The sequence below is a fragment of the Beta vulgaris genome, chromosome 7, assembly GCF_026745355.1.
Source record: "Beta vulgaris subsp. vulgaris cultivar EL10 chromosome 7, EL10.2, whole genome shotgun sequence".
NCBI classification, from domain to species: Eukaryota; Viridiplantae; Streptophyta; class Magnoliopsida; order Caryophyllales; family Amaranthaceae; genus Beta; species Beta vulgaris.
Window position 1 is genome coordinate 54,718,814 of NC_079208.1, and position 15,602 is coordinate 54,734,415.

A 15,602-nucleotide genomic window follows, 5' to 3' on the forward strand; every position below is an offset into this window, starting at 1 on the left:
AATGAGTGGCTCACATGCAACCCAAACGCAACCCTATCCAATCAAAAGCCAAATTAAAGCAAATTTAATCCATTACGTCTTTCCTTTTTTTCCTCGCACTATTATTACTTTGATCAGTTTGCTTTTTCATAATCTTTAACGCACATAGGATTCTGCTTTCTCCGTTTCATAATACTTCCTATACTTTACATTATGGGAAATTTCGTATTACTTGTTATACTTTCTTTTTTGGATAATAAATTCTCTCTATCTCTCCTCTCACATGGGTCATTTATCTTTTTACTCTCTACCTCTCTCTTCTCCAAAACTTGCCTAAGAGTCCGTGAATTAAAAAGTGTAGGTATAACATGTGTATGGTTCCTCTGTTTTGTTAGATGAAATGTTTGCCTTAATAGTAGATTTAAATAATCAAATATTGTATATAAAGAACAGCAATAGTACTTCATCTGTTTCGTTTTAAATGCAATAAAGTAATATTTTATACTTTACAAAAATACCCTTTTGTTGTATTTAAAAGGGAATAAAAGAAGTATTAGATAAGTTAAAAAAAATTAATAACATACATTAAGAAAATTATATAAAAAGGAAGAAGCAGAAGACAATGAGTGGGTATAGTATAGTATTATTATCTTCAATAAGAATTTACAAATTATTCAAAAAGTGCAACCCACTATTTACCTCTAATAAGCAATAACGCAAAAAAAAAGATAATGGTATAAGAATAATGAAAGAGCGAGTAAAAATTACAGGTAACTAGCTAGACTATGAAATTATGAATAAAGCAAAAGAAGTGGGCAGTACAAACTATAAAGTATTTAGAGGAGATTAATCTATCCACCTATTAGAAAATAGACGAATTATTAATATCTATTTCTAATAGATAGATTACCCGTTGAGTAGACAAAGTTTTTTCCGTATTTAAGGAGCGATGGTAATAGCTAATAATGAATTACTTCATATAGCAACATCAACTTGACAGCTACTAGATTGCTGTATTTTAACAGCAGCAGCACCAAAATTAAAGGCATTAGGATTATTACTATTACCTTTATTACCAAAAGTAATATAAGAAGGACAATTAGCATTAAAATGATATTTACCAGAGATCCAAGTTCCAACCTTCCATTTAACTCTACCATTAATCTTAATATTCATAAGAACCAATCCAGCATTTTGATCTTGTTGTAAAGACATGCCTAAATAAGGTGCAATAGGAACAGAATTACCATAAAGAAAAGGTGACCAAATGGTAATATCTTTATGACCTTGGTAAGTGAATGGTAATCTTGTTGGTAAAGTAATTTGTTGGTTATGGTAAGAAGCATACACATCAAGACGTTCGTAGTAAACACCTATACGACCATTTGGGTTGCGAGAGGAAAGTGTGACTTGAAATGTTGCGGTTAAGAGATTTGGTGCTGTTACGTTGAAAGCATAGATGGTTGTGTCTTGAAGAATGAAGCGTGGTTTGGTTGGACGGAGGACTAGCCATATGATGAATATTGCTAAGAGAACTAGCACTATTAAGGTTAAGATGCCGCCGATTATACATCGGAATCCGTCTTTACGATCGTCGTCGTCGTGGCCGCAATCTTTTGAGGTCATTTTTGAGGAGGAGGAGGAGGAGAAGGAGGAGGAGAAGAAGGTTTTGTGGGAGGTGGGGAGGATGGAGATATATAACAGATGGGAGATGAGATGAGAGTAGTTTGTGTTGTGGAGTAGGGTGGAGTGGGCTAAAGAGTGTTATTATGCGTTAGGTGAAGTGAATGCCTCATTCATATTGCTTTTTGGGGAATGTGGATATCACTATATGATCTATATCAAGGCATGTGAGGGATAAAAATGAGGTTGGGATTTTGGTGCTATCATAAAAAAAAAATATCATCTACTCTATTCGTTCTTTTAATTTTTGGGTAAGAAGAAGTGGCCCAGACTTTGCTCAGGTCTTAATGGGTCAGATACTTGAGAGTAAGGGGAAGGGTAAAAGAAATCCCTACCCTCAAAGTGTCTTTAGTGGGGATTGAACCCCCAACCTTGAGGTTGAAAGTATACTCTTTTTCCCACTAGACCAAGTAAAAATGTAAGATTTTAACCACAAAGTATCATCTACTCTATTCGTTCTTTTAACATTTTGATAAGTGCATAAAAATAATCACGTGTTGTAATTAAAAAAAAAAAAAGGTAGTATATAGGGGTGTGTTTCTAATATTTGGTCTAGGAGAAAGAGCTTTATTTTTAGATTATGAATTTAATTAGTATGTTAAATTGGTGATATGCGTATTTTATAATGACTTATTTTTATTTGGTAAAGAGAGATGTGTTAATAAAACTTTTTTTTGCATAGATTAAATCGTCGACCTAACTTGACTTTGTGTTTGGAGGGATTGCTTTGCAAATAAAATTGTTACCTAATTAATAAAACTAACTACAAACCACATAGTAGAAGAGAGGAGGATGTGCTTGTTGAAGCTAATTCATCGAAGTGAGCTAACTAGCCTCACCGGTTTTAACAAAAGTAATAATATATAATGAAGTATATATAATTAAGGATTGTAACGTGTAAAGTGATGTTGCTTGAAACACTTGAGGTAGTAATAACTATCAATTAAGGTTTGATCTACTGATAAAGATTTGGTCTTATAATTTGAGGTCTCCCTTATCATCCCCCTCTCTTCAAGGAATCTGACTTGCAAACTTAGCTGATTGTACTAGTGCGAGATGCCAATTTAATAGAGTTTCTTTATCTTATCAACTTTTTTTAAAAAAATGCTAGGGTAATTAGTAATTAGCCGACAATAATAGAAACGCGTTTATATAGAAATCAAATTAGTAGTGATTAGTGAGTGAAGGTATAATTAGTCATTCAAGTCTAGATGTCACCATGTGAGTGCGGAGGTGGAAGATGTTAGGCATGTGGACATGACCTTATTAACATCCAAGCTTATTTTGTCATACTATATTCGTCTTACATCTATATGTAATATGTGTATGACAATACAAGTGACAAGTGGATGCGGGCCGGGTTATATTTCATATTTTAATATCTCTAATAAACGACATTAGTCCCTTCTATTAATTGAGTTTTTGTTGACAAAATGTTTACACCGCCCATCAACTTTTGTGGGCCGCTCCTTATGCTTTGCCAATGGTTGAGTGTTTTGAGTGCGAGGTGACTCTGCCTAATATCATCTACTTTCAACGAATATTACCATTTTATTGTCTTCAGTGTCTTTTTTTTTCCCCTAATACAAAGCCAGGAAGTTAATTAATTTAAAAAAAATTATTTAGGGGGTATCACCTACTGTCTCTCCTATCACGATGTCTTGGTGTAGTGGTTAAAATTGAGGTGTTGTGAACGAAGGTCACAGGTTCAAATCTTCCCTTTTCTTCTTTATATTTTATACTGCCATATGACTACAAAGGAAGTGACTCTTTGCCTTATATAGTCGCTGATTCATTCGGAGAGGCTGGTGAGTTTTTATTTTAAATTGTCTGCTTTCAAGATTCAACGGAAAGCAAGGAGAAAAGAAGGAACATGACGTAGGAAGGTTGGCGGATAAGTTCGATAAGGAAGCGCGACAAAAAAGCCTGAAATGATTTGCACTAAACTGGCCAACGGAGTCCGATTGCTTATTGTGATATCTTTTCGGAAGCGGAACGGCCCAACGAGTCAAACTCACCGCTATGCTGTGATCTATAGGCTTTTTAAGCCATCCGAATTCGTTTAAGGCCCGAAATCAGCCTTTTAATTATTTTCGAATTTTATTATTTCCTTAATGTATTAGGGTTTTGTTTTACGTATTTAAACATTATTAGGTCAATGTTTGGAGACAGTTTTTGACTTTTAATAATATCACAGAGTTCATACTCTTTTATGGTGGATTCCGGAGTTTTTACATATTTATCGCCTGTAAATAATCTGTCTGTTCTTGATCGAGATTAGCGCTTGCTTTTCTCCATAATTTCCGACTGCGTCAGAACAACTAAGTTGGTGCAAGATTTATAAGACTAGTGTTGAATTAGAGTGAGATGGAATGTGGTTGCCAGGAAAATTTAAACTTGGGTTTGTCTATCGCCTATTTCAATAATTTGTGTTCTTGATATTGTTAATTGATTTTAGTATGATACCTCCTTTAAATTTATAGGTAGATTGAACTCTCTCCTTACTGGTTGATCAAACCCTTTTTTAGTTCTAATGCCATCTTCATCCCATAAAAGAAAAGAACCAAAACCAATAGTGAATGAAAGATTCGAATTTGATAAAGAATGGTGAATATAGCGGAAGAAGTAAGGCAAACATTAACGCAGTTTTTTTTTTACCACCTGACTTTGCCGTTAGATAAAAAAACGCTATAGGTGCATTTTCTTATGCTGCAAACCATAAATGCTTGCAATAATCTCAAAAAAAGAAAAGAATATAAACAAAAGTTGGATGACATCGTCCTTTAACTTAGTTGTTATCTCTCTGTAAAAACTCAGTTCTAAAATAGCTGTTCCATATTTTTGCTATATTTTATGGCCATATTTGGTTAATGGTTTTTTCATTGACTTATGGCTTTTCGCTTTTCGCTTTTTAATTTAGTCAAACAACCAAAAGAAGTGTGTGGTTAGCTTTTCAGCCAAAATGAAAGCTGCCTGAAACAGCTTTTTGGATTGGCTTTTGGCTTATTGTCCCGCAAACTTTCTAATAAACAACCAATAACCACAATTAATTTTGCCAAACACTACTTTTGCAAACAACTGGCTTAAACAACCAACTTAAAAAGCCAATACATACAGTCAATACTTCCAACCAGTCAAACAAGCTAACTAAACCAGCCAATAATCGATTGCCAAACAACTCCTTTAACTAATAAGGGTTAAAAATGGATGAGCGAGTGCGGTCTCCAAATCAAGTCTTTGTTTGGTTGACAAGCAAATTTTTGGAAGGGAAAGCTCTTTGGAAGTGAAAAATTGCAAAATTATTTAGTTGACAAGCAAATTTTTGGAAGTGAAAAATTGCAAAATTATCTAGTTGACAAGCAAATTTTTGGAAGTGAAAGTTCTTTGGAAGTGAAAAATTGCAAAATTATTTAGTTGACATAACATGTAAACCGACACTTAGATCCTGTTTGGCAAAACATTTAAGTCACCTTAAATGTGTAGGTGTTAAAAGTTTAAATCACCTAAGATAAATAATCGTATTTCGGTAAGAGGCTAAATTTTATTTAAGCTCAAAAATTGACTGAAATTGAGTTGCTATCATATATATCATCTCAATTTAAGGTACTGAAATTTTTAGCTATTTTATCCGTTTAGCTTTTTTCAACTACCTTATCAGTTTCAGCTCTATTTCAACTTATATTCTCAGCCTTAATATCCACAAATTTACATACATTAACTTACCTATTCCTTTAGGCAATTAGAACTTGTCATATTCAATTAATTAGGCAACATTTTGCACTTGTCATATAAAATTTTCTTGACCTTGAAATTCCTAAGAATTTATACTTCCTACATTAAGCCAAACACCCACTTACAAGGATGCAACAAAGATTGTGGGACAGATAAAAGAAAATGAAGCAATGATTTTAGTGTAGAACGACTGAACGAGTATATATAATTCTATTCTATAACGTCGGAGTTCGCAGCATTCACTAAAAAAAGTTGCTTAGATAAATGGTAGAGATGAGATGATAAAGCAGAGATATAGTTAAGATAATTAAAAAAAGTAAAGCACTTAAAAGAAAAGTTCTACACTGGTGTAGTGGTGTTTCTAAAAGCCGGGCAAATGGGAATTTACAAATGCCTAATGTCTAACATGCATAACAAGTCAATGATCCCACTTGTTTAATGGTATCATTGGATGATTAGTGAGTTGTATGTGGTGAGTCTTGACTCTTTAGGAGTGAGTGCATTTGATTAGCAATAATGAAGTGGAGATCTATAATTAGAAGACGTTACTAATGAGTATCATAATACTTCTAGTACTACTACTACTATAGAATATAGATGACTATCAGTGTATCAAATACGTAATGTAAGACAGACATGGATGATGAGATGATGTTGCACTCAATCTTCACTTTTCCTCATTATTTATATACCTATTCATGATCATTCATTATATTGGTAGAATCGTGTGGAATTGGAAGAAATTATTGTCTACCCAAACTATCCACTACATAAAATATTAGTGAGATAAAGTGAAATTTAACCCAACTACTTTTTTTCTGTTATTTTTTTGTCTTGAGGAATTTTGTTTTCGACGAGTGGACTAATCTTCTATGAGAGTTTGTATGGGTATCTCAAAGGGCAACATCTTTCTCAGTTGAGATTTTTTTCACACCCAAGATTCGAACCCGAGATCTTGGTTAAGAAGCGAGAGGGCCTTAACCACTCACATCAACCCCAGTTGGTTATTACTCCTCTGAGTAAATGTATCAACCTTGAAGTTAACTAAGATGAATGATTGGGTTCTCCCTCATATCAATTACTCTCTCCGTCCCATAATATAGTGTCTACTTCATTTTTAATGGGTCAAACTTTAAATTTTTTTTACTGAATATTCTCATTTGTATATATAAAAAACATATTCATGTGGGATCTTGTTAGATTCGTCTCAATGTGTAGTTTCATAATATCAACTTTTTATATTTTTTATTAATACGGAATAGAAAATATTAAAGGTCAAAGTTACATTTTGAAAACCGTGTAAAAAAAACAAAGACTATATTATAGGACGGAGGAAGTAATATGAAGCACTTTTTAAAGGGATGTAAAGCTCTTAACATCATGCATAAATACAGGGAAATTTAAATAAAAAAATATATCAACCAATTGTGGGTAATATACCCCGATACTTGGTGAATTCCAACTCAGTAGTACAAAAATAATTTTTCAATTATCTATATATAGTAGGTAGATTATCCACTGGGTAGATGTAGGTATGTAGCATTCTCCTAAAGGTCGAGGCCAGAGAAAATTTCTATTCTACAATACTAGAAACTATAAGGGGGTTGATTGATTTCCATACCAGTTCTCATAGACCGATAAGAATCATCATAGCCCGTGCTGCTAAAGAACCGTTGACTGAGTCATGCTGGTTCTATCAGGATACCTTAATGGTACTCCTACCCTGGGCTATTCTCATATAGGCCTTGGGCTGATCCAGTTACTATCTAATGCGCCTATGAGCCTAAAGATAAGTATTTTGAAATAGGATAGAATTGTATCAAACCAATAGGAGCAGAGTCCTACCTCTGCTAGGACACTGCCAGCTAGCTCCTATAAATACCTCATGAACTGAGTCATAAGGTACGTTTACAATCATTATTATACTCCACTTGAGAGATTCCGATTTACCCATTACTGACTTAGGCATCAGAGGGGCGTTCCTCGAATCAACCCCCGAGATTAGTTTATGTGCTCTGTTTTGCAGGATGTCCGGCTTACATATGCAGAGGATACCGGTTCACCACCTACTATTTATTCCATACCGGAACAGAAACAAATCAAATTTTGTTCGGATCAAGGAGTTCTTAAGAATTAAGGGAAAGATAGTGTGGTGTATGGAAAGTGTAAAAACTATGGGGATAGTATAGAAAAACTTTGTCAAGGGTTTTGTTCTAACTGCTTAGTGCTTATAATTAGCATTTTTGAGGTCGTCTAGAGAGTTTATTATCAACTTCGCTAAAGATAATCTGTAAATCATATTCAGCTAATTATTCATGTGGTTTCTGTTATTCAATGATTGATAGATACTATACTCTGTATGTATATTTATGTGATTTTATAATCGCACAACAGAATGCAGCTGAACAAAAACTCAATCTCACTTCTCACACCACTCACAGCGCCAAAGTCAGCAATGCATGCTAGACTGCTAGCTAACAACACGCACAATATGTTTCTGGCTTTGATTGAGTATCCCTTAATACAGAAATGAAGGAAGAATTTTGCTAAGCACTTAAAAATGGCAAGAAAAGAAATGTATTGTGTACAGTAAATTGAATGATGTCAAAAGAAATGCCAGTACTCTTAAATTTCTTAGGCGCCTTCCTTTATTTTCATGCTTAGAATATACATTATGGAAATTATTTATACATGATCAAGACTATATTAAGGTTCATTGCCCTTTGATAATGGTCATTCGCGATGCAGGATCTGTAAGTTCAGTGACCCATACTAGCTGAATTGTAACCACTATCCCCACAAATCATCATCATCATCATCATCATCATCACTTGTTGTTGTGCTTCTCGAACTTTCAGATTCGTCTCCAAGAGTCAAAACATCATCTTCATGTTGTTGTGTAGGTTCAGATTCGTCTCCAATAATAGTCAATACATCATCTTCATGTTGTTGTGTAGGTTCAGAATCGTTACTATAGATGTCTACCTCATCAGTAGCTTCCTTAGAGATATCTAATTCTTCTGATTTTTCGATGCTAGACAGTACCTCAGAATTAATAGAATGAAGATAATCTGATAATGTTTGCATTTCTTTCTTGCCAAGGCTATATTCATTACTTAGCTCCTCCACCTTCTTCTTTGAGGATTCCAACAAGATTTGTGTGGATTGTAACTCATCCTTCGCCATACAAAGTTGATGTTCTACCGTTTGTAGCTTCATCAATTGTGTTACCTTCTCATTTGGAGATTCCAATTGACTCTTAGTTAACTCCAACTCGAGTTTGATGGAAGAATATTCGTCTTCTACCTTTCCTTTGTCAATGATTATAGCTTCATTCTCCTTCATACAAGAGGAAATCTCATGCTCGAGCTCTTCTATGTTGTTCTTTGAGGATTCTAGCTCGACCTTAATGGATTCTAACTCCGATTTTACTCCATAAATATGATCCTCCACACCTTGGTATGTTCTTTGCAACTCTTCACTTTCCTTCTTGCATGTAGAAAATTCTTCCTCGAGCTCAATGGCTCTTTCTTTGGAAAGATCCAATGTGATTATGGTAGATTGTAGCTCCAAGCTACTCAAAGAAATTTGATCTCGTACCTTACCTTCTTCTTCTTCCATGCTTTCAATATCCTTTATACAAGCGGAAATTTGATCTTGGATCACTTGCAAATCTTTCTTAGATAGCTCTAATTGGAACTTGTTAGATTGTAGTATAGACTCCATTGAAGAAAGTTGGCCACACGCTTCCTGCAACTTCATTTCAGTATCCTGTTGGACTGTTTTACAATCCACAAGTTGTTGTTTGAGGTCCACGACCTCCGTTTTCGATACTTCAAGACTAGCCTTGGCAGATAAAGCCTCAGCCTGGGTAGAAACAAGTTGTTTCTCGAGTTCCCTTACCTTGCATAATTTCAGTTCCATGTCTCGTCTGATATTTTCACGAGCTGAAATTTGTTCTTTGAGCCTCTCTATCTCCTTTTTCGAGGCTTCTAAACTGGATTTTCGAAATGATACCTCTTGTTTGGTAGAAGACAGTTGATCCTCGAGTTCTTTAATTTTTTCGTCAATTGCATTGGATCTGTCTGTGGATAGATCTGATCCCATGTTGACGATGTTCTTCGTATAAACAAAAAGATTTCTTACCCTTCTTTTTAACAGAGTGTAATTGGTAACAAGTAAAAATAGATCAAAGTTTGAAGGTGAATTCAATAACAACACTAAAAGGTTGAAATTTAGGCTATAATTAATAGGTTAAATTGTAGCATGTAGGTCTGTTGAGGACAATGGAAATAGAGTAATTTATGTAGAGATAGATGTAAAGTTAATTACAACATTGAGGAGAAGAGATTAACCACTTCTAAAGTTACCCAGCCACATGCATTATTCTTTCTGATAACGTAACTAGTTTGAAATGCCAAAGAATAAATTTTGTACTACAGACTTGCATGATAGGAATTAGGAAACTTGATCATATGGAAGCTTAGCACCTGAGGAAATGTGATTAAACATATTCCTAACTTCATCAGAGAGAGAAGTCCCTAACTATTTTCTATAGTTATGGTTACTGCTAATTGTTTCCTTTCTCGTATGCTTGTAAATGGCTATGCACGCAGGCGGTACACTGTACACTACCTTGTTTTTCTGATCAAATCTTCTAACTAACGAAAGCATTTTCATAGAGTTTTGTGTTTGTCTAATCATATTACTGTTTACTTACTAAGAATGTCTTGGCCTAATGGTTAAGATTGAGTTGTTGTGAACGATAGGTCACAACTTCGAATTTCCCCTTCGAATCTTTGTACTTTGTACGACCTTCGTGGCGCATATGGATAAAAAAAATATATTACTGTTTACTTGGGATGTAAAGATTAACTTCATGGTGTACACATCATTGCTGCCTGAATAGTGTTCCATGGTTCGCCTCCACGAGCAAGGCAGCAGGAACTTTTATCTGCAAGCAGGCCAGTATACTGTATAAGGAGTTTGTGTAGATTGAGTATTTGTCAAGCGAAGGAAAATGCAATTTTCTGTCTAAAAAAGAGAAATATATTTCCACCGGGTCCCTTCAGTTGTTAATAGACTCTAATAGACATAACAATCACACCACTTAAGGTTTCATGAACTTGATATTTAACAAGAGCTGCATAATATGATGAGAGGCATCCTCCATTGCATCTATTTGAAATCATGGAAAGTGAAGTTAAAACAAGGCATATAACATATTGGAAATCCTTCATTATTATCAAGTCGTACTTGGTCTAGTGGTTTGGTTTTGAATAGGTACACACTAGAGGCACTTTGAGTGTAAGAATTTCCCTTTACCATTCCCCCTTACCGAGTTGACCTGTGCAAGGTTCCGGTTCAGTTAAGGCGTCTTCTCTCTTACCTTTTAATTAAAAATACCCTTCATTATTATTAAAAAAAAACCTACAGATTAGTGTCATGAAGTTACCATTCCTTTATTTACGCTTCTAATATGGAACATTTTACTTCAGCATCTAGTAAGAGGAAAAAGGTAGTGATATCACATATCAGTGAACCACTACTACTTTTTTCCCAAGTTTATTTTTTCATCTTTCGCTTGTATATTTTCTTGCTTTGGCTATTAAAAATGTTTGCCGACTTTTGAGCAAAATTGGCGTTTAGAGATTGAACAGTCACAGGAATGCTCCTAATTTCAATTAGGGTTTTGTGTTGCAATTGCATGTGGGGGTCTTGGGGAATTTTGTCTTCCGTTACATGTGCGATTTATGTGTGAGATAGATCTTCAGTTACATGTAACATTCCTGTGTATTATCCGTGGGATGATTGATGGACTGCTGAGTGCTGACTACTTACTGGTATAAGTTCAACTGAAATGAGGATGAAAGATGGGGGTAGTTATTGGACAGGGTAGCCCAATGGTTAAAGGATTAGGGTCAATTTTACAGGATTTTATTAGACAAGGTTTTATCGGACAGTGTCATTATTGGATAGAGTCATTATAGGGTCAACAAAGAAACCTAATAATTTTAAAAAATAAAATAAGTTTTGTAAAAATAATTACATATTCGGATTCACATTCATTTATACTTACTTTTGGCTTTCTTTGTTCCTTGTTTTTCTTGCTCGTTTACCGACCCGTCCATTATCGGCCCTCTACCCATTTGGCCCAGCCCGCTACCGACCTTTTATGAAGCGACCCTCTTATGACCCTCCCCACTTCCGACCCGCACTGACCCTAACCCGACCCACCCAATAACCAGGTCTAGGAATTAGTAGACAGAGGAATGTGATCTTAGGGACATTGTAGAGATTTGAGGGATTACTTTAGCAAGTAAAGGTTATATATAGGCTTCTTTTCGATCTTACTGCTTCATCGCCATTCTCTTACATTTCGCGTTGTTCAACTCCAACAAAATCAAACCAGAAGTATGACTTCAAAATTCAACAAAACCCGATTAGGCAGATTCGACATCAATGTTCCATTTTCATCCCTTGAACATGATAACTAAAATGATAACTAAAATGGAACGAACCGACGGAGGGAGTACATGCTGGCTTATGCCTAAAATATGCTTGATCCCGCTGATTCAACAAAGAATTTGTTTTGAAGGAAGAAGACATAAATAAACAACACTCAGAATGATTCCACCTAAAAGACCCCCTAATGTTTAAGACAAGTCCGTTAATTTGACAGGCTGACACCACAAATTTTCCATTAATAACTCAAAACTCAGAAGTACTTGATAGCACTGAGATCAATTTACACACATATTGACCGTAGAAGGAAGTGGGAAACCATCACTAGGATTAACTTAACCGCCACTTGCACACTCATCCAGCTTAGTTGACATGAACAGTGTAAAGAGCCCTAATTATCAATTCTAGCTCTTTCCAGCTACTTCAGCACTCACCAGAGCATTACCAAGCATCCTCATTCTTCTCATCAAGCAATAACAAAATCCCCCAAATTCCAATACGAACAATAAGCAACGCAAGGGACTCGACAGTCGACTATTCTCATTTGCTAACGACCTAACATGAAAGTTATACGATACAAATACAGACTAGCAGAGAAACTCATCCAACTTGAGCAAATTATTTCCTTCATACATGATCCAAAATTCACAATTGCTTCACACTTTACACATAACATTCCAACCCAAGAGACAGGCACGCACAAACACAAAAACCAGCTTCTAACAAAGAGAACACTGGTAAATCTTACATTTTAGGAAGGTGGGAACAGAGTAGGTGTCGTTACCAAACAAAAGCTGAAGGGGAGCATCGTAGAAGGCAGAACATATGTGTGCTTAACATCCAGTTCATCCATGAATCATGATTAGCAGCTAATTGCCTCAATATTCTCCCTCGGAGCCTATTTGCATTAGTTATATTCGGATAACCTATTCCATACATTCAGTAGGTATGTGATTAATTGTTCCATAAAGTTTCCAGGACATCGTGAAATGTGTACTCTGACCACTTATTCCATACAGTTCACTAGGTATGTGATTAATTGTTCCATAAAGTTTCCAAGACATCAGGATACCACTACCAAGTCCACTAATACCATAAAGTTTGAGGCTCACAATCAAAACCTCAAAGGCAACATTTTCGAAGGCAAGACAAATGTTGGCAAAACCTCCAGTTTTACCCATAAAGCATGCTTAGTGTTACCAGCTAGCTAGTTGCATCACAATTCCTACCAGACACTAATTGCTTCAAAGAAATTCTATACAATTCACTAGTATGTAATTTTTTTTTTTGAGGGGATCACTAGTATGTAATTGATTCTTCCATAAAGTTTCCAAGACATCAGGACATGTAAAAACTCCTCTACCAAGTCTGAGATATTAGTGCCACGATAACCCTAGGCACATTGAAGCACCCACCTTCAAATTCGCTGTTGTACGTGACGTTGCTAATTCTGTCCCATCCCTCCAACGCTCCAATTTTGGTTTATCTATTCTATACTCTCTTGTTCTCACCCTATACATCCCCTCTCTACTGTAATTTGTATCTCTTTCATTTCTCATGAGCTAGTGTGTCCTGCCTCTCCCATTCCCTACACCGCTACACGAAACTAGAACTTAAGGAAAATCAAACTTTTCCCAAAAACAACATACTCCACTAATCAGACTAATGTCAAGGCCCACACACTACAATGTAAAACAAAACATAATCACTCGACTCGAGCTTAATTCTTTCATTTCGAGGGAGAAAAAAACAAATTCCTATAATAGTTAAGGTATCAAATAAAATATTAACTATTTCATCATCCCTAACTATTCCACTGCAAATGGAAGCGTATTAACTATTCCATTATCCCTGCAAATGAAAATGTATTGCCTGAGTATACAATGATCTGTACTCCACCAAAGAAGGACTATTGCTATGCAACTCATCCAGCATAACAAAAGGAGGTAAAAGCAGATTCATCTAGCAACATAATTGTGACACTCACATCACTAAGAATCAAATTAAATGAACAAGTTACAATAATTCACCAACATGAAGCCGCCATTGCCAATTCCCACTAAGAAACAAAAAACATGATCGAGAAATCAAATTCTTTTAACTCTTGAAAACTAAAAAATGCGCTTCATTTTCCGATTCCAAGGTACATTATACAATCCTTTATTTTTACTTCACATCCCAAATTCTCCAGCCAACAAACAATGACAACACCATGATAACTTCAAACACTGTGTTACTTACGACGAGTCACGCAAATGAAAAACTAAAACTAATTGAGCCACAAATTAGGGTTTTTCTTCTTTTTCTGGGATTTCGGAGGCATAACATAACCAATTAACCATAATCTATACATTTCATAAAAAAAAGTTCTCTAATTATATCTACAGAAAGATTAACAGCATTAACAACATAACACGAAAAACAATCAAAATGTTCTCTCTTTCTGTGACCATAAAGAAATCACCTGGAAAACAGAATATCAGATTCCAACAGCACATCGCCTAGGCCCATTAGATAAACTTCCTCTCGAAGAATTCGACAAAAATCCAACACTCAAATCGTCGCAAAAAACCCTAAGAAATCGTCGTCTAGCTCTCCAACCCCCAGCTTTAAACCTAACCAACGCAATCACTTGAACATCGAAATTCACACTACCTCTAGAACGATCTCCATTAATTCTACTGACTAAATTAGAATCAATATAAGCAGACGACGCAACAAGATGAGCATCCATAGAAGTGAGATTCTTCGTCCCTTGATCAAACGGCGGAAGTTGATTTTGAGTAATCAACGAGTTTCTATAAAACAAACGAGCGTCGATTTCGTCGTAGTAAACATGGAGTTTGTGATTAGGGTTTGACACAGAGAATCGAAGAGTCCACGAACCAGAGATCTGAGAAGGAGAATTGGAGACGTTGAGGGAGGAGAGAGAAAGTGAGTCGACAGTGAAAGAAGGGATACGAGGGCGGAGTACGAGCCATACGATTAAGAGAATGACGCCGAAGATGATAAAAACAGCGATAAGTGCGGCGAAGAAACGACGGAAGAAGGTGGCGCGTGGTGGTGGTGGATAGTAAGGTGGTGGCGCGTTGTAGTTGTAAGGGTTGTGGTTTGGGTAATAGTAGTTTGATTGTTGTGGTGGTGGTTGTTGGTGTTGTGGGTAACCGTTTTGTGGTGGGGCTGGGTAACCGGTGGCAGGACGAGATGGGTCGGTCATCGGGAAAAAAGTGACGGTTTGTGTGTTATAGTAAGAGTGAGAAGATTTTGATGTATATGAAATCTAAGGTTTATACTGTGTTGTTTGTTGATTCTTTTTTAGGAGTAGTTTTCTTCTATGCGAAGATGCTAGACTATATACTTTGCTTGGGATTTATTCTAAATCTGTCGTTTTTTAAGTTAACTTAAAAAGAGAAATACGCGGATTTCATTGGACTGAACTCATGGGCCTTAAAGTAAAACACAACTTGTTCTTCCACTCACTTTCTTGCTAAAATATGTCAACTAACCTTTACCTTCACCTTTTAGATTTAGGCCATGTTTAATTCACATTTTTGTATTTGTTAGAAAAGATAAGTTTTTCCTTTTAAAAAAAGAAAAGATAAGTTTTGATGAGTATTAATAAGATCTAGTAAGTTCTAATAAAAATCGGATGAATTCAGTTTAGCAAAAATAAAATATGACTTTTTCGCAAAATAAAGTCTAATAAATTTATATAAGCTTAGATAAGGTCTAATACGTTCGGA

General features: G+C 35.5%; 2 protein-coding genes across 2 annotated transcripts; both read right to left on the reverse strand.

Moving 5' to 3' along the window:
• Positions 1 to 602: 602 nt before the first annotated feature.
• On the reverse strand, positions 603 to 1,798 carry LOC104899843 (NDR1/HIN1-like protein 1). Its single transcript, XM_010687123.4, has one exon. The coding sequence runs from the start codon at positions 1,603 to 1,605 to the stop codon at positions 955 to 957; it is 651 nt and encodes a 216-aa protein (XP_010685425.2). The 5' UTR covers positions 1,606 to 1,798; the 3' UTR covers positions 603 to 954.
• Positions 1,799 to 13,938: 12,140 nt separating this feature from the next.
• On the reverse strand, positions 13,939 to 15,231 carry LOC104899844 (NDR1/HIN1-like protein 10). The gene has a single exon (XM_010687124.3). It carries the CDS (start codon positions 15,074 to 15,076, stop codon positions 14,339 to 14,341), a length of 738 nt encoding a protein of 245 aa, XP_010685426.2. The 5' UTR covers positions 15,077 to 15,231; the 3' UTR covers positions 13,939 to 14,338.
• Between the last annotated feature and the right edge of the window lie 371 nt (positions 15,232 to 15,602).

Bases quoted from the DNA above. Each gene is read 5' to 3' on its own strand.
- LOC104899844 (XM_010687124.3), bottom strand. From the start codon at position 15,076: ATGACCGACCCATCTCGTCCTGCCACCGGTTACCCAGCCCCACCACAA.
- LOC104899843 (XM_010687123.4), bottom strand. From the start codon at position 1,605: ATGACCTCAAAAGATTGCGGCCACGACGACGACGATCGTAAAGACGGA.